This window comes from Peromyscus maniculatus, chromosome 5, assembly GCF_049852395.1.
Source record: "Peromyscus maniculatus bairdii isolate BWxNUB_F1_BW_parent chromosome 5, HU_Pman_BW_mat_3.1, whole genome shotgun sequence".
NCBI classification, from domain to species: domain Eukaryota; kingdom Metazoa; phylum Chordata; class Mammalia; order Rodentia; family Cricetidae; genus Peromyscus; species Peromyscus maniculatus.
The window spans coordinates 45114772-45137052 of record NC_134856.1 but is presented as its reverse complement, the minus strand read 5'-3'; the positions used below and the strand labels follow the sequence as shown (position 1 = coordinate 45137052).

The window sequence follows — 22281 nt, the reverse complement described above, 5'->3', positions numbered from 1 at the left end:
GTTAGGGAAGAGTGCTGCTTGCCTGGCATGCACAGAGCCCTGGGTTCCATCCCCAGCGTCATTTAAAAACTTCATGGAGTCTGTAATCCCAACACCCTGGAGGTGGAGGTTCTAACTCAGAAGACCATTCTTGAGTTAGAACCCAGGATGGGATACTTGAGACCTTGTCTCAATAAAATAAGGAGATGGGGATGAGAGTGTGATCAGAATATACTGTATGGGAAAAAAGATAACAAGATTCAGAAAGATGACCAAAGATGCAGGCTACTTTGCATTATATTAAACTATCTTGTGTAAAATTTGTATAGGGAACTCAATGAGGTTTTATAAGTTTCTAATTAAAATGTCTGGAAAAGAGGTTTCCTGTGGCTTCTGAAAGGCAGGGGCCTTGGGTGGGGGAAGGATAGGGAGGGCAGAGGCTGCCCATGATTCCGGGAGACTCTTTAACAGCCGTGCTCTGGCAATGATCTGCCTAAAGACCTGGGAACTTTTGTTAGGTCTTTGGCAAAAGTCCGGTTGGCCAACCCCAAGTAAAGGAGGGTTTTCATTGGCATCCACATGGCAAATGAAGGATGCGGGCTGGAAAATTACAGATGTGTTGGGTAAGTATCAAGTTATTTTCAGAGCAGAGGGTGGTTGGGTAGTTCTGGGCCTGAGTCACACAGAGGAAAAACCGTGGAAAATAGACAGGATTGAAATTGGGCTATACCTCGGAGCAGGCAGAGCTCAAGCAGTTACTCATTGTGGGGAGAAGAGGGAAAGGTCTCTGATTTGCTTGAATGATTGGCTCAGTTTCTGTTTGAATAAGGTGAGGCCTGGGTTAACAAAGCTCTCTCTTCACTTTTGTTCATTTTTTTCTCTTTTTTTCTCCTCTCACCTCTTCATATCCATGCATTTGAAAATAAGTTTTGTACATTTTTAACCAGGTAAATCCTGTCCTACTGGAGAAAATGTGTAAATTACACAAACCTTAATTAAGTTTATTTATTGTTATTGAAACAGGGTCTTTGTAACCCAGGGTGGCCTCACACTTCAGGCAATCCTCCTGCCTCACTTTCTCAAGTGCTGGAATTACAGAAATGACCCACCAAGCCTGACGTTGAAATTTTGGGATTTTTGTTGTTGTTTTGTTTGTATGTTTGTTTGTTTTCAAACAGACAGACAGACAGGGTTTCTCTGTGCAGCCCTGGCTGTCCTAGAACTCACTCTGTAGACCAGGCTGGCCTCGAACTCACAGAGAACCACCTGTCTCTGCTTCCTGAGTACTGGGATCAAAGGCATGTTCTATCACCACCTGGCTCTGACTTCAATTTTTTTTATAACTTATTTATTCTTATTTAATGTACATTGGTGTTTTGCCTGCATGTGTGTCTATGTGGGGGTATCAGATCTTGGACAGTTGTTAGCTGCCATGTGGGTACTGGGAATTGAACCTGGGCCCTCTGGAAGAGCAGTCAGTGAGTGCTCTTAACCACTGAGCCATCTCTCAAGCCCCTCAATTTTTTTTTTTTTCAGTTAAAAAAATGTATTTAGAAAATAACAGGGATCTAAATTCTTTACCCGGAAGTTAATAGCTGACATTCTCTTGGAACACAGTTTTGAATTTTTGGTTTGTTTTTTGTTTGTTTGTTTTGTTTTGTTTGGGGGGAGTTGTTTGTTTGAGGGTTTCTTGATCTTTTTTTGTACTCCTTGCAACTTTTTTTTTCTTGTGGTAAAAACCGCTTCTTTGAAAGTTGTGTATAAATCTTTGTTGTTGGTTTATTTTCTTAAGATGCATCTAGAAAGGAATTACTAGTTCAGAAAACTTGTGGCCATGGTTAAGGATCCTAATTTCATCTTGTCAAGCCGCACCCCGGAAAGGCTGCGCTGATGCACTGTCCCCAGCAGGGACTTGGACCCCACCACAGAGTCATGGGTCTCCCACAAAGCCCCAGCTTCTGCTTCTGCTTGGGCTCTGCCCTGTTATTTGTAAGAGGCGAACTCGGCTTTATTTGTTGAAACGTGTCCAGTGTTTATCTGGACCTTTTATCAAGCCGGCACATCTGGGTAGAGGCTTGTACCCGGAGGGGATGGCAGCTGCGGCTCCTGCTCCAAAAGCCACCTGGCCTCTCGGTCCCTCCTCACTTCTCTGTTGCCCAGAAGGCAGCCGGGTCCCCCTGGCATCAAGGTGTCTATTTGGATAGTTGCAAAGATGCCACCCGCAGAGGAGGGGGCAAGATAAAGATCCAATTTCCTGCACAAGGGCCTTTTGTCCTCCCAGAAGCTTCTCCCCTCAGGGGACAGATTTTTCGGTCCATTAGTGGGCCCAGCAGTGGCTCTGCCAGCAGGCTTGATCATCCACACACCCGGGGAGGCGGGGAGTGAGGGGGGGAGCGGTCAGTGTGGTTCCTGGAGCCCACCTGTGTCCTCCCTCTTCCTGGCCTGGCCACCCCACCCCCGACCCCAGGCGTGGCCCCAAGGTCCTGTCTGGAGTGGATTGCGGAGCCCGGGGCCAACTGGCTGCTTCCTTGCTGTGCTCCCGCCCTGGCGGCCCAGGGCGAAGAACCACTGAGCGGCTCATTGTATGCCCCGCGGGCGGGCAGCGCGGAGCAGCGCAACCAGCAGCGCAGGTACAGCGGGGCGCCGGCTGGGTCGGGGGCGGCTGCTCCAGGGCGGGGGACCCGAGTCTCCGTGGTAACCCTAGGACCCCTGCGCCCCAACATCTGCTTACGGCTCTTCTGTTTCCATCCCCCGCTGGTACTCCTATCTAGTTTCCAGACTCACACTTGCTTGGGAGGCTCCAGGTGTTTCCAATAAGTTAGTACCCTGGCTCCCATCAGTGCCTTCTAGAGTCCGCGGCTGATGTCACCGGATGTCCCGTCCTCGCTGTGGGATCGTAAGACCCGAGTCAGTCCTCGCGAATTCCTAGGGAAGAAGAAGGACTCCCTGTGGGGTCCAGTCCTAGGAGCCTTTGTTGAGCCTAGGGAGAGAGCGGTCCTACTCGGGGCGCCAGGGCCAGTTCGTGGAAGAACACCAAGCTTTGGGTGTTCCACTCCAAGGGGGATTGGGGCTGAACTGGAGGTGCAACTGGCGGGGCTCGTTGGTCTGGCAGCTTAGTCAGGGTTGGCAGGGAGAGCGGAAAGGTGTGAGTTGTGTTTTCACCAAGGAGAGCACATTGTTATGGTCCGTCCTCAGGGGCTTCAGCCCTCCTTCCCCTCCCCATCTACTGGAGCATTACTTACCAATTTAAACATGCTTTTCAAAAGACATGTTTTTAAAAAGCTCATCAAGAGCTTTGTCACAGAATGCTAAAGAAAAAAAGAATAGTTTGGGAGCATATCTAGAATTTGGGTCAGCTGGCTTTGCTTCTGGCTGCTCAGCCTTGGACACAGCAGTGTGCTCTCTTGGCCCTCAGTACATGTGCTCCCCAAAATGCCGACCCTACTTTCTCTTCCCTCTTAAACAGGAAGCAAGAAAGTTGAGTCTCACTTAAGCAAAACAAAATCAAGTCTCCCACGCTTCAGGAGGTGTTAAGGTTTTTTGGGTTTTGAGGCTTGATTATTCTGTATAGTCCAGGCTGGCCTGGCCTCAAACTGTCCTCCTGTCTCAGGTTCCTAAATACTGGGATTACAGGAGTGTGATGCCACGCTCTTAGCTAAAAATAGATAGATAGATAGATAGATAGATAGATAGATAGATAGATAGATAGATAGATAAAGTCATCTTTTTTAAAGAGGAGGAAATTGTGGCTTGAACGGTTGGAAAGACTCGGTTGACTGGAAGCTAGGAGTGAGTATAGGCCAGCGCTAGAGCTCCTGGGAATAGAAGGCTGGGGGAAAGCCCTGTGGGTGAGGTGGCTTGTTAAAGTCGCCTTTTACCAAGGAATCTGGCCCAGAGTGGTTTAGTGACTGGTTTGACACGGGAGATGAACCCAGTCTGGCTTCAAAACTTGGCTTCCAGACACTCTTTCTTGTAGTCTTCTGTGCTGTGCACACCTGCGCTGTCTCTACCCATGCTTGTTATTTTTGTTAGAGTCAGAGGGTCATCAAAATCTGTTAGGGCTGCTGTGCTTGGGTTTTTCTTAGGCACAGAATTTCTCTTAGGTTCATAGACTATGATTACAACCCAGGTTTTGGAAGATTATTGAATACTGTAAGCCTACTACATGCCTGGAGTTATTTTAAGTGCTTTAGAAATAGGAACACCCCCAGTCTTCAAACCAAGCCCAGGCATTAGGTATACTATTTTCTTGTTGTGGAGATTTAAAATAATAAATGGGTACAGAAATATTAAGTAACCGGGTCCCTCTGATGAGACAGGTCCAGCTTTTAGCCTCATTGGAAGAGACAGGTTGTGTGGACTGCATGGACAGGAGTGTAGTGGATGGTACTGACAGCATTCAGCATCACCTAAGACAGACAAAGTCGTATTGAAATTTCCCCTGTTATCTCTAAGATAGCTTCTTGCAATTGTTATTTTTTTCAAATCAGAATATGTCCTAAGGTAGCACTTGACTATTGTGTGTGTCGAGCTCCTTTCTTCTCAACTAATCCTTTTTTTTTTTTTTAGTTATATCATTGACTTGGGAGAATAATTCGCTGTTTTGAACATAAGTTGCAGCTGTGCATGGTGGCACACACCTTTAATCCCAGAGACAAAAGCAGGATGGTCTCCTGAGTTTAAAGCCAGACCACTCACAGAGCAAGTTCCAGGCCAATCAGGGTTACACGGCGCAACCCTGTCTCAAAAATAAGTAAATAAATAAGTATTAATAAAATAAATAAGAGAGCATCTGAGTACTCTGCAGGGAAGCACAGGAATACTCTAAGTGTGCTGTCCCTACCTGATGTCCTGCATGTGTTGCTGTGGAGAAGGAGCCTTTGGAGTTTAGGATCCCTCTATCTGTATGATTCTATAATTTGTTTGTTTGTTTGTTTGTTTTGAGACAGGGTTTCTCTGTGTAGCCCTGGCTGTCCTGGAACTCACTCTGTAGCCCAGGCTGGCCTCAAACTCAGAGATCCATCTGCCTCTGCCTCCCAAGTGCTAGGATTAAAGACGTGAGCCACCATGCCTGGCTGGTGTACTTTCTTTTCATTAACAGTTCTTGGCTCAGAACTCCAACTCCAAGGCAGATCATATAAACTAGACTTTCTTTTTTTCCACCAAGTCAGGTCATAGAAACTCAAGTCACCCCACCCCTACTTTGGAGCTGCTGGTTGTTCAGAAACTGTTGGATCTACCTTGTCGAAAGTAGACAGTGACATGAGGGGTCTTGCCTCATACCCCATACCCTGGAGGAAGGAATACTGTGCAGAGAAGTCAAGAAGAATCTAGACTGACAGGCCTTGCTGGGTTTCCACACCCAGTGTGGCATCCAGGGTAGTGTTTATACAAACTCAAAAGGACAGAGTTCAGAGGGATTCCTTTAGGACTATGTACCTGGAGAAGACCACGAAGCCACTCCTTCCTCCTTCCTCCTTCCTCACTCCGTGTCTCTCTTAATCTGTATCCTTGCTAATAAAATGATGGATGTAAGTGTTCCCCGAAGTTCTGTGAGCCAGGCAAGCAAACTGATTGTACTCCAGGAAGGGACTGTGGGAACCCCAATTTCTAGCTGGGCCAATCAAACAACCTAGGGCTTGTTGACTAACACCTAAGGAAGGAGAGATGGTCGCGGGGACATGGTCCTGGGACTGTGGGCTCCATCCAACACTGTCTCCAGGAAGCTTGGCTCAGAATTGAATTGACTTAAAAAATACACAGATGCTGCAGAATTGGTCACTTGTGTGCTAATACAATCCCCCCACACACACACTCTGGGGACCCCAGAGGTCTTCAATGGGGATTGTGATATGAGAATAGGGTCGGGGGAGGGGTGGGATTCAAAACTCAAAACATTTCCCTCCACAGTCCTTTTTTTCTCAGTCCTGGGAATGAATCCTAGAGCCTCGTGCCTGCTAGTCAAATACTCTACCACCACTGAGCAGCATGCCCAGCTCCGGAGAACTGTTTCTCTACAACAGAATTTCCAAAGTTCAGGACTAAGGAAAGCGAGGTTATGTTTTGCTCTCTGTTCAGAAATGCCTCAGAGTGGCTGTGAGCCCTGGAATCTCGAGGATCTTTTCAGTAATTGGGATTGAACCTATGAGTGCTCACATGCAAGTAGTCTATCACTGAGCTCTATCCCCAGCAATAGCCTACACTTCAAGGTCTGGAAGTCCTGGAATCTGTGATCCTGATGCCTCAGGCTCCCAAGCAGCTAGGGATAAAGCCTGTGCCACCAGGCCTGGCTTTCCAGACTGATGTCAATTCATTCCCCCCCAATGAATGATGATGATTTTAGACAAAGTCTCATGTAGTCCAGGCTAGCCTTGAACTCTTTTTTTTTTTTTTTTCTTAAGATTTATTTCTTTATTATGTACATAGTATTCTGCCTGTATGTATCCCTGCAGGCCAGAAGAGGGCACCAGATCTCATTACAGATGGTTGTGAACCACCATGTGGATGCTGGGAATTGTACTCAGTACCTCTAGAAGAGCAGCCAGTGCTCTTAACCTCTGAGCCATCCCTCCAGCTCCTAGCCTTGAACTCTTGGTCCTCCTGCCTTTACCTCTCAAGTGCTGGGATTACAAACATATGCCAGCATGCTGAGGGTTAACTGGGCTTCATGCTTGCTAGGAGAGCACTCCATCAGCTGAGCTACCCCGCCAGCCCCTATCTCTTGGATCGATTCCAGAGGCAGTCTCTCTCCTTCTGCAGCATCTGTACCGTGCAACTCCAAGCTCCTTACCCCTGGCTGCCACCATGCAGCTGTGTGGTCAGAACCGGCAGGAACTGCTGATTGGCCAGAGCCTCAGAGAAGACCTATCTTCTGTCACAGCCCAGCCCAGCAAACAGCCTTGAAGGTGAAAATGGGATTGCAAACACGTTTCCCTGCATAGGAGAAGATCCTCCAACCCGTGCCCCTGGCCTTCCCTGGTCTGGGGGGTACTCAGGTCAGCTGGTAGATGGACTGGCAGGCATGTCTTCTGGCAGTCAAGGCTAAGATTACCAAAGAAAACCACTGGAACTGCACACAGTGGCACATGCTTATAATCCCAGCCCTGGGAAGAGACAGCGGGAGGAAGAGGGGTTCAAGTCATCCTTAGCTATGTCTTTTAAGGCCAGCCTGAGGTACATGAGACGGCCTCAAAAACAAAACCGAGACCCTGTAACTTGCCCATAGAAAAGGGAGCACCACTTACTATTTGATGTTATCCCTGCCACACTTCTTTCTCCATTTTCTTATGTGTTCTTTTTAACAGCCTTATCAAGGTATAATTCGCATACTTTAAAGTGTGTTCTTTTGAAATGTACAACTCACTGTTTATAATGTATAATGTATTCAGTACTGTGAGTTCAGCCACAAGTGAAACCAGGTTGAATTTTATATGTATCCACAATTTATTAGTATTTATTGCCCGATAATTAATTCCCTTTATTATTGTTGTTGTTATTGTTATTATTGGTGTGTGTGTGTGTGTGTGTGTGTGTGTGTGTGTGTTACATTTGAGTGTAGGCTCATGCATGCATGCCACAAACCACATATGGCAGTCAGAGGATGATTTTGGGGAGACACTTCTATCCTTCTATCCTGGGGATCAAACTTGGGTTATCAGGTGTACACAGAAAGTACCTTTACCTGCTGAACCATCTCCTTGGCTCTTGGCAGAGACTCTTCTATTGTGAGATATATAATAATTTTGCTTATCAATTGATAGATATTATAAGTTATTTCAAACACTGTTATGAAAACTACCGGGCAGTGGTGGCTCACGCCTTTAATCCCAGCACTCGGGAGACAGAATCAGGTGGATCTTTGTGAGTTCGAGGCCAGCCTGGTCTATAGAGCAAAATCCAGGAAAGGCACAAAGCTACACAGAGAAACTCTGTCTTGAAAAACCAAAAAAAAAAAAAAAAAAAAAAAAAAAGGAGGGGGTTGGGGATTTAGCTAGTGGTAGAGCGCTTGCCTAGCAAGTACAAGACCCTGGGTTCAGTCCTCAGCTCTGGGGGAAAAAAAAGGAAGAAAGAAAAAAGAAAACTCCTGTGCAAGTTTTAAGTGGCCATGTGTTTTCACTATTATTGGGTCTATAGCCTGGTATGGAATTATTGCATCACATGCTGCTGACTCTGTTTAGCCCTCGGGGAACTGCCAGACGAGCAGATGGTTTTCCACAGCGCCATTTTCTATTCTCGCCAGCACTGGGTGAGGGTCCTGACTTCTCTTATTTCCACTAACACCTGTAATTTTAAAAATCCTGGCTCATGCTTGTAGTATCAGAACTAGGGAAATGGACCAAGAGCTCAAAGTTAGCCTTGGCTACACAGCAAGTTTCTAGGCCAACCTGGTTACATGAGACCCTGTCTCAAAAAAAAAAAAAAAAAAAAAAAAAAAAAATCCTGAAAGTTCTCCCTCCCTCCCTTTCTCTCTCCCTCTCTCCCTCCTTGTCTCCCTCCCTCCTCCCTCTTTCCCCTCTCTCCAGCTGGCTTAGTACTACATGCTTCTTAATCACTCTACCACGTGCCTAGCTTGTACTATTTCTTTTTAAAATTTTGTATTTATGAGACATAGTCTCGCTATGTAGCCTTGGCTAGCATAGAACAAGGTGTGTGAACCAGGTTGGCCTCCAGATCATAGAGCACCACCATGCCCAGCATGCCCCCTTCAAAAAACAAACATTTATGGCCAGACATGTGCACCATGGCAGTCAGAGCACAACGATTAGAAGTTGTTTCTCTTCTCCCATTATATGATCCCAGGGATCAAACGCAGGTCGTCAGGCTTGGCAGCCAGTGCCCTTTACCCGTGTGCCAGCCTCCTCCCCCTCCCCCGCCCCCCAACACTGCTCTTTTTCCTCAGCAGCTGCCCTACTGGGTGATTTACCTAGTGATTAAGAATGTACTTGTCAGTCATTTGTGTATCTTCTCTGGAAAAAAAGTCTCTCTCTCTCTCTCTCTTAAACGTGGAACGCTTCACGAATTTGTGTGTCATCCTTGCGCAGGGGCCATGCTAATCTTCTCTGTATCGTTCCAATTTTAGTCTCTGTCCTGCCGAAGCGAGCACATTGAGCATATATCTTCTTAAATCCTTTACCCACTCAGGGGAACTCTTTAAAATCCTAGGTCTAAGTCGCTTTCTCAATGCTATTTGTAGCAGGTCTTCTCCTGTCTGTTGCTGCCTTTGATGTTTGTCCATTTTTAACATCAGTCCCTCTTTTTTTTTTTTTTTTTTTTTTTTTTTTTTTTGTTGTTGTTGTTGTTGTTTGTTTTTTTGTTTTTCAAGACAGGGTTTCTCTGTGTAGCTTTGTGCCTTTCCTGGATCTCGCTCTGTAGACCAGACTGCCCTCGAACTCACAGAGATCCGCCTGGCTCTTGCCTCCCGAGTGCTGGGATTAAAGGCGAGCGCCCGGCATCATTCCCTCTCTTATACATCCTTCTCCCTAAGGACATGCTCCATCACGGTAGTTTTATTTCACTGGTCATCCTTGAGGTGTGACATTTACCGATTTCCTCACCTAGAATCCGATGGGATTCCTGAGCAGAGATGGCCTCCAGCTGACACCAAACCTAGAGAAATCTGAGCCTGCCAGTGTCATGTTTCACTCTCTCAGATTCCATGCCAGGGCTGGGACAGGCTGATGACAAGAGGAGCCCTCTAGTAGAGCTTGGCTGGAAATTTCTGGGCTCCAGCTCAGTGCCTGTGATGGCAGACATCCCTTGCCCTGTATCTCAGCTTTACCATCCCCAAACCAGGCAGAAAACAGCCCTCCCAGTATCTCTCAGGCCATGAGATGGTAAGGGGTGTTTTAAGGAACATCACAGAGAGAAATTCAGGGCAAGAGCCTAATTAATTATTCCTTTTAGACTTGGATGACGGGGTGTCTGATTTCAATCCAGTAAACATTTATTTATGTCATGTACTACAGTCCAGGCTGCCCTGGAACTCATCATTTAGCCAGGCTGGCTTCAAATTTGCAGTACTCTTACCTCAGCCTCTAGATTACAGGAATGAGTGACCGCACCTGGCTCTTACATGGTCTTTCCACTTTTTCCTGACGTGATACTCACAGTCTTATTCAATTGTTTTATTGAAATATAGCACCTCAGGAAAGAGCAAAGAACACAGAATATAAAACTATCCTTCGGGGGCTGGAGAGATGGCTCAGCAGTTAAGAGCACTGGCTGTTTTTCCAGAGGTCATGAGTTCAATTCCCAGCAACCACATGGTGACTCCCAACCATCTGTAATGAGATCTGGCGCCCTCTTTTGGCCTGCAGGCATACATGCAGAGCACTGTATACATAATAAATCTTTAAAAAAAAAAAAACTATCCTTCGGACCAGTGGTGGCGCACACCTTTAATCCCAGCACTCGGGAGGCAGAAACAGGTGGATCTCTGAATTCGAGGTCAGCCTGGTCTACAGAGCTAATTCCAGGACAGGCAACAAAACTACACAGAGAAACCCTGTCTCAAACAAAACAAAAACATCAAAAAGTATCCTGATAGACATGCATTCTCCGCCCTCCCACCCCCCACCCCTGATAAACTTTCAACTAGATGTAGGGCAAAATGGTTTCCAGACTTCTAGTGATCCTCCTGCCTTTGCTTCCCCAATACTGGGATTACAGGCATGTATTACCAAGCTGGCCTGATGGTGTTTTGTTTTGTTTGAGACAGGGTCTCATTTAGCACATGCAGGCCTGGAACTACCTGTGGAACCCAGGCTGGCACTAAACTGACCTTCCTGCCTTTACCTCCCAAGTGCTGGGATTACAGGTGTGCACCACCACCCTGGACTGATGAATTGTCATTGATACATTAATATATTTAGCTCCCACATGGAGAAATAGCATGACCAGAACCCAGATGCTCGGTGCACCCACCAGAATCCACTATTAAAACCAGAACTCCTGGTTATCACAGAAACTCAATTTGCATTTGTTTGAGCAGAAGTGGAATGCTTTCTCCAGTGGAGAATCTGTACATCTCGATCCAGATGTTTAGATGATGCTGTCAGCTTGCTTGGGAACTTCATTATTTCTCTGTTCAGTGTTCTTCTATGCTGGCAGTTTCTCTCCCTTGGGGATTGGCAGGTGTTCTGTTCTTTTTTTTTTTTCTTTTCTTTTTTAGATTTACTTACTTCATTTTATGTGTGTGAATGTTTTGCCTACATGTATGTCTGTGCACCACATGTGTGCCTGGTGCTGGCGGAGGTCAGGAGAAGGGGGTCAGTCAGATTCCCTTGAATTGTAGTTATGAATATTTGTGAGCCTCCTCGTGGATGCTGGGGATTGCATCCAGGTCCTCTGCAAGAGCAACAAGCCATCTCTATAGCCCAGGTGTTCCATTCTTAAGCTACTTCTACGTGAGGCCAGGAAATGGAAGGGGAAAGTATGTAGATAAACCAGTCTTGGAACATGTCTTTGCTAGGTGTAGCATGAATTCTAACTGGTCTTAATCATAAAAACTGAGAGTCAGATATCAGGGTGAAAGCTGAAAGATCAGAGAAGCAGAGCAGCCAGCCACTAGAAAGACTTCTTATAGGAATCCTCAGACTGAAAGGGCCGAGCTCCTGTCTCCACCCTACCTTATCACTTCCTCTCTCCATCCATCCATCTCATTTCCTGTTTCCTCCTCCCAAGTGCTGGGATTAAAGGTGTGCACCACCACCACCTGGTGACCATGGCAACTCTTATAAGGAAAACGTGTAAATGAGGGCTCACTTACAGCTTCAGAGGTTCAGTCCATCATCATGATGACAGGGAGCATGGCAGTGTGCAGGCAGAGGTGGTGCTGGCGACATCTTGCCCAGAAGGCTACAGGAAGTCAACTGACAGTCACACTGAGGGATACTTGAGCAAAAGAGACCTCAAAGCCCACCATCTGCTTCCAAACTGTTGTGGGGTATTCACCAGAGAAGACTACTCAGACATGGGTTTAAGCCACTTTATTAGCTGGCTGGTGACTACACTGGGTGTTCAGGGTCCCAATGTAGCACTGAGCCTTTCTCAGGGTGAGCTTTTAAGCACAAAAAAACATGTCCTGGATTGACATACTTCAGTTACTAAGAACAGTTAGCCAGAAACAGAACTACAGAAGCCAAAGAGTAAGGTTAGTCCATTTAGAGACTTTCCCCTAACTATGGACGTTCATGGATTAGGCTTTTGTTTTAGTTTTGGCAAGTGATGCTATCTACATGCTGGGTTTTACAGCTTGATTGGTAATTCCACTATGGAGTCAGTTTTGCTAAGGTCTAAGGCCCTTTTACAAAACCACAGGTTCTTTAATGGATGAGCAGTGGTTCCTTATGGAAAATCTAACATTGTTTGTTTGGTGTCTTAGTTAGGGTTATATTGCTGTGAAGACACCATGATCATGGCAACTCTTATAGAGGAAAACATTTAATTGGGGCTGGTTTATAGTTTCAGAGGTTTAGTCCATTGTCATCATGGTGGGACATGGCAGCGTGCAGGCAGACATGGTGCTGGAGAAGTAGCTGGGAGCTCTACGTCTTGATCGGCAGGCAGCAGAAGGAGACTGTGTCCACACTGGGTGTATCTTGAGCATATATCAGAACTCAAAGCCTGCCTCCACAGTGACACACCCACCTCCAGCAAGGCCACACCTCCTAATAATGCCAGTCCCTACGGCCAAGCATTCAGATACTTGAGTTATGGGAGTTATTTCTATTCGAACCACCACAGTTGGTTTTTGTTTTGTTTTGTTTTGTTTTTTGGACAGGGTTTCATTTGACTCAGATTATCCTTGAACTCCTGATCCTCCTGCCTCCACTTCTCAAATACTGGGATTACAGGCATGTGCACCACGCCCAGCTTACAGGCTGTCTTGCAAAGAACACATGCCTAGTAGATACACTTATGCTTGCGAAGTGCCAACCTCCACACCAGATCCCTGAGAACTGACAGACACTTAAAAAAAAAAAAAAAAAACCCAAACCACAATCCCAACTCCAGTGCTGCCCGCAAGAAGGAGAAATGGAGTACGGCATCAGGCAGAGTAGCATGCCTTGAGAGACACTGGCAGTAGTTACATCAGAGGAGGCTGAGATTATTCCAGGTGGAGATGGGGGTCGGCGCTCCACATCAGAGGGAGGGTTTGGGGATATGGGGCCTGGATGCGCTTCTGATGACCTCTGATGTAGAAGAGTCTGGATGGGAATTAGCAGTGCCTTTGGAAAGCCGAGTAGATGGGCACAATCAGATTTAGATAGTCCTGCAGGCACTGTGCAGGATGGATTGGAAGAAGGAGAGGGATGGATTAGACCAGAATCTAGGAGAAAAGTTGAGTGTCTGGGCCAGTCCCTGGGACCACCATCTCTCTGGTCTTCGGACCATCCATAGATGAGTTGTCCCCTTCCCTTTTTAGATTGCTTATTTTTATTTTATGTGTATGGGTGTTTTCCCTGAATGCATGTATGTGCACTGTGTGCATGTCTGGTACCTGTGGAGGCCAGAAGAGGGAGCCAGATCCCCTGGAGCTAGAGTAAGCTGTGAATGTAAGTGCTAGGAACCAAAGCGAGTCCTCTGCAAGAGCAGCAAGTGCTCTTAACCTCTGAACCATTTCTCCAGACCCCATGGGTGAGTCTTAATGTCCCTCGCTAGGCTGTCCACTGCACTGGGACAGAGGCTCTTCTGCATTAGACACTGAAGCTCTTGTTCTCTTTCATCTGTTTCCATGTTATCTCTTTTTGTTCTGCTTTCCACGTTCCTTCTATTTTATCTTTAGCTCCTTTGATTACAATTTTAATAGCTAGGGAGGCCTAATCCCGAGGAAAACAGTTTTGTTATTGTTTTTATTTGGGTTTTGAACTGTTTGCTTTTTTGAGACCGGGTCTCATGTAGCCCAGGATGGCCTCAAACAATCCTTCTGCCTCATCCCACCAAGTGCTAAGATTACAGGCATGTGTTCTTTGCTCTTTCCTGAGGTGCTATATTTCAATAAAACAATTCAATAAGACTGTGAGTATCACGTCAGGAAAAAGTGGAAAGGCCAGCATGTGAGAGCCAGGTGTGGTCACTCTCATTCTGTTAATAGATGCAGCATGTGTTAGTTTTACTATCAAAAAAAAAAAAAAAACTTCTCATTAAAGGAAGATGTCCTCTTAAGCACATTGTGCGTTTTAGCTGTCAACTGCATTTTTAAATCATATCTTGCACACTTTTAATATCAATTTAACCAAAAGTTATAATAGGAGGTGTCTAAGGAAATTATGTATGTGCAGAATGTAAATGTATGTATTACACTGTAGTAAGCCACTAGAGAAACTCATAAATTGTAACAGTGACAGTTGGAGTTTTTTTTTTTTTTTTAAGAAATAAGAAAATGGGCTACTGCTGAGAGGTGGTGGTATAGCCTCTAATCCCAGCACTCAGGAGGCAGAGGCAGGCAGATCTCTGAGTTTGAGGCCAGCCTGGTCTACAAAGTGAGTTGCAGGACAGCCAAGTCTACACAGAGAATCCCTATCTCAAATGTCTTAAGAAACCAAAAAAAAAAAAGGAAAGAAAGTGGGTGACTGAGGTGGTCTCAGCTGGTACATATGCCATGGAGCCCAACAACCTCAGGCAAATCCCTGGAACCCTAAAGATGAAAGACCAGAACAGACTCTTGCTGGTTGTCTCCTGAGCCGTCTGATGGCCCGATGTTTTTGCTTGCTTGATACAGGGTCCAATGCCTACCAGGCTGGCCTCAAACTCTCTGTAGGAGGGGATGACCTTGAATTCACACTCTTTTTGCTTGCGTCACTCCAGGACTGGGGTTACAGGCGTTTGCCACCTGACTTGGTTTATGGGGGCAGGGGGTCAAACCAGGGCCCCACCTTAGTTTTTGAGAGCCTAGAGCTTCCATTTGTCTAGAGTGACTGGCCAGCAAACCCCAGGGATCTGTTTGCTATGTCTGCCCACGTTGTTGGGGTTACAGGATGTGCACCTGCTTTTATGTCAGTTCTGGGGATATGCACTTAGGTCTTCATGCTTGCTCAGCAAGGGCTTTACTCACTGAGCCATTTCCCCAGTCCCAGGCTTTGCTTTTATTTCCCAGTGTAGGAGGAGCTACTGGGGATTGAACCCACACATTCTGCCACCCACCAGGCTAACACTAAACTACACTCCTTTGCTGACTGGGTCTTCCTGTGTCTGAATTCTAGTTGCTTCAACGAAAACAGATAGGGAAAATTAGCTCTACCTTCTAGGAATGTTGAGAAAGTAAAACTTGACCATGAAGATAAAAATGCATTCCACTGCTTCCAACCCTCTGGTAATGAACCTGTGTGGGAACACTGGCATTTCTATGAGATCATCTCAGGCAGAGCTTGAACTCCTAGACATACTGTGTGGCTCTCTGAAGTTCTTCCTAGTTCCTGAGTTCCAGTAACAGGGTCAGAGAGCATTCCCTCTAGTACACGAGTCACTTAAGAAGAGCTCTGGCTTTCCTAGAACTCGGGTGACAAACAACTTGGCTCAAATCAAGATGAAGTCCCTCCTGGCTAGGCAGCTGCCTTTCGTTTGGGAGAACAGTCAGAAATGGGAGAGACCTTCCGGCTGCCATCAGAAGCACCAGGAACTAACAAACTGGAGTTCTGAGCTAGGGTCCTTCCTCCCCACACTCTAAGCCTTGAACTCTCCAACTAAATAACTGAGCTCTTTAAGCCCACTGCAGGGGCAGCTAAGTTAAATCACTGGGTCAACATAAAGCAACTAGTGCTTGTTGGTAAATGTGGTGACCCGTGCAGAGCAGATAGACAGTTACTCCCCGTCTTCTGGGTTTTCCAGGGCTAGGTGTGTGATCCAGGAAGCCCTCCAGAGTCAGCAGGTAAGACAGCTTTTAAGCGTTTTCTACCCACTCCCAAGCCCCGACGAGAGGAAAGCACAGAGAAGGGACCATTCACAATTTAGACCTCAGCTTTTCTCAGTGGTGATATTTCTAAGGACGTAGGTGAGGGAGGAGAAAAAAATGCTACAAAAGCAAGGAGGAATGGTCCAGTCTCTCCCTTTCAAAGAAAGGAAGCCTGGGATCGTTTGCAGAAGCAAAAGGTACACAGACAGGAAACTCTAGAACCTTGGGGTGTGGAAGTTGGGCCTAGGGTTGCTCCTACCTACTGGACAAATGTGACCTATTAAAGGGAGCATGGGCTCTTAGACATTAGAGGTAAAGCTATTCTAGAAGATATGTAAGTGATCAGGATGGCTCATCTAGACCGAGGCCTCTCATGCCAAGCTCTCGCCTCACAGGTGTTTACAGCATCATCCCTCACAGCAACTCTAAGAAGTTAAATGTCACAGCTGGACATGGTGACAGGTGCCTGTAATCCTAGCACTTGGGAGGCTGAGGCAAGGTGGTATAGAGAGTTGGAGGCCATGGGGTTTGGTGGATAAAGTGCTTATTTAGTATGCATGAAGCCTGGGGTTTGATCCCCGTTACCTCAGACACCAGACATGGTGATGCATACCTGTAATCACATTTGGGAGGAGGATCAAAAGGTCATGTTCAAGGTCATCCCCGACACATAGTAAATTTGAGGCCAAAGATTTAAGTGTTGCAATCTCCATTTACAGAAGATATTAAAGCTTAGAGAGATCAAATCACTTGTTCCAGGCTTTAAAGTTCCCGCATGGCAGTTTGGGGACTCGGAGCCAGCCCTCGCTCCTCCTTGCACCTGGAAAGCCCATCAGTTCCCATTCATTTGGAAAGCTGCCGCGGGAGAGCTACTCTGCCCGCTCCTGGAGAGCTCTCTGTGAGTGGCGGGGTTAACTCTGCCCCCTCCAGGAGAGTTCTCTGTGAGTGGCGGGGCTACTCTGCCCCCTCCTGGAGAGCTTCAGTGAGTGGCCGGGCTACTCTGCCCCCTCCTGGAGGGCTTTCTGTGAGTGGCGGGGCTACTCTGCCCCCTCCTGGAGAGCTTAAGTGAGTGGGGCTACTCTGCCCCCTCCTGGAGAGCTTAAGTGAGTGGGGCTATCTCCCTCCAGGGGCTCTGACCAGTCTTCCTCCTGTGTTCTCAGGCTGAGGAACCTCCAGGGACTTCCCATGGATTTGTGATCAACACAAGCAACTCTCCCAGCTCTGGACAGCCGTGAGTACTCTCAGCTGGGGAAGGGCCAGCAGCCTGCATGGGTACGTCTCTGCTCTGCCTCTCTGCTTCTCTACCGCCATCCTGCCTCCCACTTCACCGGGCCCCTCTGAAACGCATGGCTTCCAGAGAAAGCCCTTGTTCTGGAGTCCATCCCAGCTCCAGCACTTTCTCTCCAGGGGTGAGGGCAATGATATTCTCTCTCTCTCTCTCTCTCTCTCTCTCTCTCTCTCTCTCTCTCTCTCTCTCTCTCTCTCTCTCTCTCTCTCTCTCTCTCTCCATACGTGGAGGTCAAAGGACAAGGACAATGGGGAATCAGCTCTGTTCTTTTTTTTTTTTTTTTTTTTTTCTTTTTTTGGTTTTCCGAGTCAGGGTTTCTCTGTGTAGCTTTGCGTCTTTCCCGGAACTCACTCTGTAGCCCAGGCTGGCCTCGAACTCACAGAGATCCGCCTGCCTCTGCCTCCCGAGTGCTGGGATTAAAGGCGTGCGCCACCACCGCCAGGCTCAGCTCTGTTCTTTTACACGTGCATTTCAGGCATTTAAACTCAGCTCATCAGGCTTGGCAGCAAGTGCCTTACCTGCCCTGTTTGTCCTTGTTTATTTCTTTGCTCTTTGGGCTCTTTGGGGGTGCTGGTCACCCAGCTCCCAAATAAATCACACGGAGGCTTATTCTTACTTATGAATGCTAGGCCTTAGCTTGGCTTATTTCTAGCCAACTTTTCTCAAATCATTCCATCTATCTTATGCCTCTGGGCCTTTACCTTTTTCTATTTCTATATGCCTTTCTTTACTTCTTACTCTGAGGCTGGCTGGGTGGTGGCCCCTGGTGTCCTCCTCTCCTCCTTTTTTCACTCTTTCCTCTTTCTTCTCCATAGAGCCTAGATTTCTCCTCCTATTTATTCTCCTGCCTGGCTATTGGCCGTTCAGCTCTTTATTAAACCAACCAGGTGTATTAGAGAGGCAGAGTAACACAGCTTCACAGACTTAAACAAATGCAACATAAAAAAAATGCAATACATCTTTGCATCATTAAACAAATGTTCCACAGCATAAACAAATGTAACCCATCTTAAAATAATGTTCTACAACACTGTTTATTTTTAATAGCAAAAATTGTGCTACTTGTTAATAAAAAAATTCATACAACGTGGAAGCACACTGTGGTTCTAGTCTTCAGTCACGACACTCTCCTTCCCTATGCGTTTTTCAGTCATCCCCCACAAATCCTGGAAGCCAGCCGCCTGTATGATCCCCCCCTTAACAGATGGGTAAATAGAGTCACAGAGAGATTGACTTGTGCTAAGACCACAGAGCAGGAAGTCAAGAGGCAGGATCCAACCTGAAAAGCCTGGCAGTACTTAGATATGGCCAAACACCTAGAAGTAACTCCATAAGAGGGATTTTTAAAAATATTTTAATTTACTTATTTTTAATTACACTCATGATATTAATTACATTTGTGGCATTCATTGATTACATTTGCAGTATTCATTCAATAATTATATTTATGATATTCATTAATAACATTAATTGTATTGATTTATTACATTCATGATATTATGTCCTGATACCACTGTCCGTTTGTGGGGTTTTTCCATCATACAAAACAGAGATTCTGTACTTGGGAAATCATTGCTCTATATTCCTTTCTTCTCCATCTTGAGATAACATCTAATCTTTCTGTCTCTTTGAATTTGTATATTCTATATATTTCAGGTAATACAATTCTATAGTATTTGTCCTTTTTTAATGTAAAAACATTTTATGTACAATTGCAGGGGAAATAATACACAGATAGCCTGAACATAAAAGTAGATTATAATTTAAAAGCCCAGGGTTATTTTAAACAGTAAAATATTTTTCATAAGAGGGATTCTTAAGAAAAAGGCAGGAGTTCTGTTTGAAAAATCGTAATTGCCAAACCAGGTGTGGTAACACATATCGGTAATCCCGGCACTTAGATGAGGACAGAAGGAGCAGATTCTGTTTAGGGTCCCCCTACAGCTACATAGAGAGAGTGTGCAACCCGTGTGGTGCTGAAGTCGGACCTGGGGTGTGAGCTCAGCCACAGTCCCTAACTCTGACCCTCCCTTTTCATAGGCCCTAACCAGAGGCATGCGGCTGCCCCGCTTCTCCAGCGCTGTAGTGCTTTCACTCTTGATAGCACAGACCTGCATCCTGGTCTTCCTGGTCTCCCGGCAAACGCCACGGTCCCCAGCGGGCAGCAGGGAGCATGTGCACGTGCTGGTGCTGTCCTCGTGGCGCTCGGGCTCGTCTTTTGTGGGCCAGCTCTTCAGCCAGCACCCAGATGTCTTCTACCTGATGGAGCCGGCTTGGCACGTGTGGGATGCCCTGTCGCAGGGCAGCGCCCCCGCGCTCCACATGGCCGTGCGCGATCTGGTCCGTTCAGTGTTCCTATGCGACATGGACGTGTTTGATGCCTACCTGCCCTGGCGCCGCAACATCTCGGATCTCTTCCAGTGGGCGGTGAGCCGCGCGTTGTGCTCGCCTCCGGTCTGCAACGCCTTTGCTCGCGGCCACATCAGCAGCGAGGAGGTATGCAAGTCTCTGTGCGCAACGCGGCCCTTCGGCCTGGCCCAGGAAGCCTGCAGCTCTTACAGCCACATAGTGCTCAAGGAGGTGCGCTTCTTTAACCTGCAGGTCCTCTACCCGCTGCTCAGTGACCCCTTGCTCAACCTACGCATCGTGCACCTGGTGCGCGACCCGCGGGCGGTGCTGCGCTCCCGAGAGCAGACTGCCAAGGCGCTGGCACGGGACAGCGGCATCGTCTTGGGTACTAACGGCACGTGGGTAGAGGCGGACCCCGGGCTGCGCGTGGTCAGTGAGGTGTGCCGCAGTCACGTGCGCATCGCAGAGGCCGCCTTGCACAAGCCACCGCCCTTCCTGCAAGATCGCTACCGCCTGGTGCGCTATGAGGATCTGGCCCGGGACCCGCTCACCCAGATCCGTGAGCTCTATGCCTTCACCGGCCTGGGCCTCACGCCGCAGCTCCAGACTTGGATCCACAACATCACACACGGCTCAGGGCCAGGCGCACGCCGTGAGGCCTTCAAGACCTCATCCAGGGATGCGCTCGTTGTGTCCCAGGCCTGGCGTCACGCGCTGCCCTTTGCCAAGATTCGGCGGGTCCAGGAACTGTGTGCCGGCGCACTGCAGCTGCTGGGTTACCGACCTGTGTACTCCGAGCTTGAGCAGCGGGACCTCTCTCTGGACCTCCTGCTGCCGAGAGGCATGGACAGTTTCAAGTGGGCTTCTTCCACTGATGCGCAGTCAAAATCTTAAGAGTTTTACTGGATGGGGCTGGAGAGATGGCTCAGAGGTTAAGAGCGTTGACTGTTCTTCCAGAGGTCCTGAGTTCAATTCCCAGCAACCACATGGTACCCTCTTCTGGCCTGCAAGCATACAAGCAGACAGAACACTGTATACGTAATAAATAAAATAAATCTTTAAAAAAAAATAATAATAATTTTAGTGGAGAGTCCCAGCTCTGACGTTAGGGCCTAGCAGAGTATGATAAAGAAAGGGCTTTGAGAACCCAGAAGAAAGTCCACTACCAGCAGCTGCGAGTGTGGGTGGTCTTGCCTTGTACTAGGAAAAGGATTGAGTCGGATTTCCATATTTTTTTTCCTCCCCAGATTACGGGTTTCCTTTGAGTCCTCTAGGATCTGGGTTCCCATCAAGCACTCTCCCATGGAAAATGAACCCCCTGCCCACGTCCTCTGGTCACGGGGGGGGGGGGGGGGCAGCCAGACTCAGACTTTCCTTTGTCCTTTCTCTTCTCTTTGGTAATACCATGCAGTAGCACAGAACGGTGTCCCAGGCCCGGTCGGGAGTGGAAGGGTACTGCTGTAGGCCGGCTCCTAAAATGTGTGCACCTCCTCACATTTGCTCACGCTGACCTCTCCACCCCTGTGCCCTCGTCTCATGGTCCATCGAAGGCTTGGATGGCGGTGTGCATGGTCGAGAAGGAATCAGAGAAGATGCCTCTTGTGGTTTCCTCTTAGACTCTTTGCCTGACCTGCTAGGGAGGAGCCCAGGCACCCCCCCCACCCCCCCCACCCCACCCCCCCGTGCCTGAGGAGGATGAATTTTTAATGAGACTTTGATTTGTCCTGAAGTGAAAAATCCTAATTATGGAAATAAACAGCATAAATAAGCTGCATGATCCAGATTATAGTTTATAGCCTACCATGTTTGAAAAGTATCCCAAGAAGTAACAGGACTTGTCCGAGGTGACATTTTTTTTTTTTTTTAAGTTCTCCAACTTTGACACTCAGCAGCTTAGTTCTCATCCACATTGACTGTCTGTAGATTTTTGAATGTGGTAACAGGTACGTAAGTTACCAATGTGTAGAGCTTGTTTGGTGAGTCCTCATCCTCATTACGTTTTCTGGGCAAACGTACACGGATACAGTATGGAACATTCCTTATTCCTTTGGCCCAGATGGCTTTATTGAGCCTGGTATCCATGCGCACATCTGGAGTCCCCATCTCCTTCAGGGCAAATTTCCGGGTTTCTTTGAGTGCCCTAGGGGCACACTTCTTGAAGCCCACTCCATGGATGCGCTTGTGAACATGTTGACGGTGTATTCTCGGGTCACCGCCTCGTTGATGGCAGAACGGCCCTTCTTCTTCTCGCCACCCTTCTTTGAGGGAGCCGTTCTGCCGGGCCCAAGTTGGAAAGGACGGGCCAAGGTCACACCTTAAGAAGGGTGAAGAAAGGAGAGAGATGGATTTGCTCTGGGCGTGCAGTGGTGAGAGGGGTGATCCAACTTTGCTTAGCTCTGTCTCCTATCAGCAATAATACCCAGACATAGTTGTCCCTTATAAAATACAACTAGGGGAAACAGGAAATGGTAAAACTCTGGGTCCGGAGCAAAGAACCCCAAGTGTAACCTAGAAGGAGACAAAGAAGAGGGGGGAGGGAGCTGGGGAGATCTGGGCAGCAAGCCAAGCCCAGCCAGTGGCAGAGTAAGAGCCTGGCTGGGTCAGTGTCTGGGAGGCAGGTGGGGACAGGTCATGGGGTGCCTGGAGCTCAGGCTTGCCAGGAGCTTAGAAGAGAAAATGGCCTCAAGGGTGATTCTGCCTGGCGTTGGTTCTTCTGGACAGAGTATGAGTACTTCCTGCAAACCACACCTGGCTCTGATAGCAAGGGGCTCAT

The 22281-nt window shown here is 47.4% G+C and overlaps 1 protein-coding gene, 1 non-coding gene and 1 pseudogene across 3 annotated transcripts; 1 reads left to right on the top strand and 2 right to left on the bottom strand.

The window, feature by feature from the left end:
• The first annotated feature begins 505 nt into the window (after window positions 1-505).
• On the top strand, window positions 506-20586 carry LOC102924287 (carbohydrate sulfotransferase 5). 2 transcript variants are annotated; one of them, XM_042277734.2, is made up of 3 exons: window positions 506-2609; window positions 17032-17102; window positions 19200-20586. In XM_042277734.2, exon 3 carries the CDS (start codon window positions 19215-19217, stop codon window positions 20400-20402), a length of 1188 nt encoding a protein of 395 aa, XP_042133668.1. In that variant the 5' UTR covers window positions 506-2609; window positions 17032-17102; window positions 19200-19214; the 3' UTR covers window positions 20403-20586. The 2 variants fall into 2 exon arrangements, with proteins under 2 accessions (XP_042133668.1, XP_042133667.1); XM_042277733.2 differs by having other exon boundaries at window positions 15808-17102.
• On the bottom strand, window positions 8976-9082 carry LOC121829953 (U6 spliceosomal RNA). The gene has a single exon (XR_006072992.1). It is a non-coding gene; the product is annotated as a U6 spliceosomal RNA (small nuclear RNA).
• Window positions 20587-21401: 815 nt separating the features above from the next.
• Window positions 21402-22281, bottom strand: LOC102920176 (large ribosomal subunit protein eL31 pseudogene; annotated as a pseudogene).

What these genes read in the sequence shown, in the direction of transcription:
- LOC102924287 (XM_042277734.2), top strand. Translation starts at nt 19,215, where the DNA reads ATGCGGCTGCCCCGCTTCTCCAGCGCTGTAGTGCTTTCACTCTTGATA.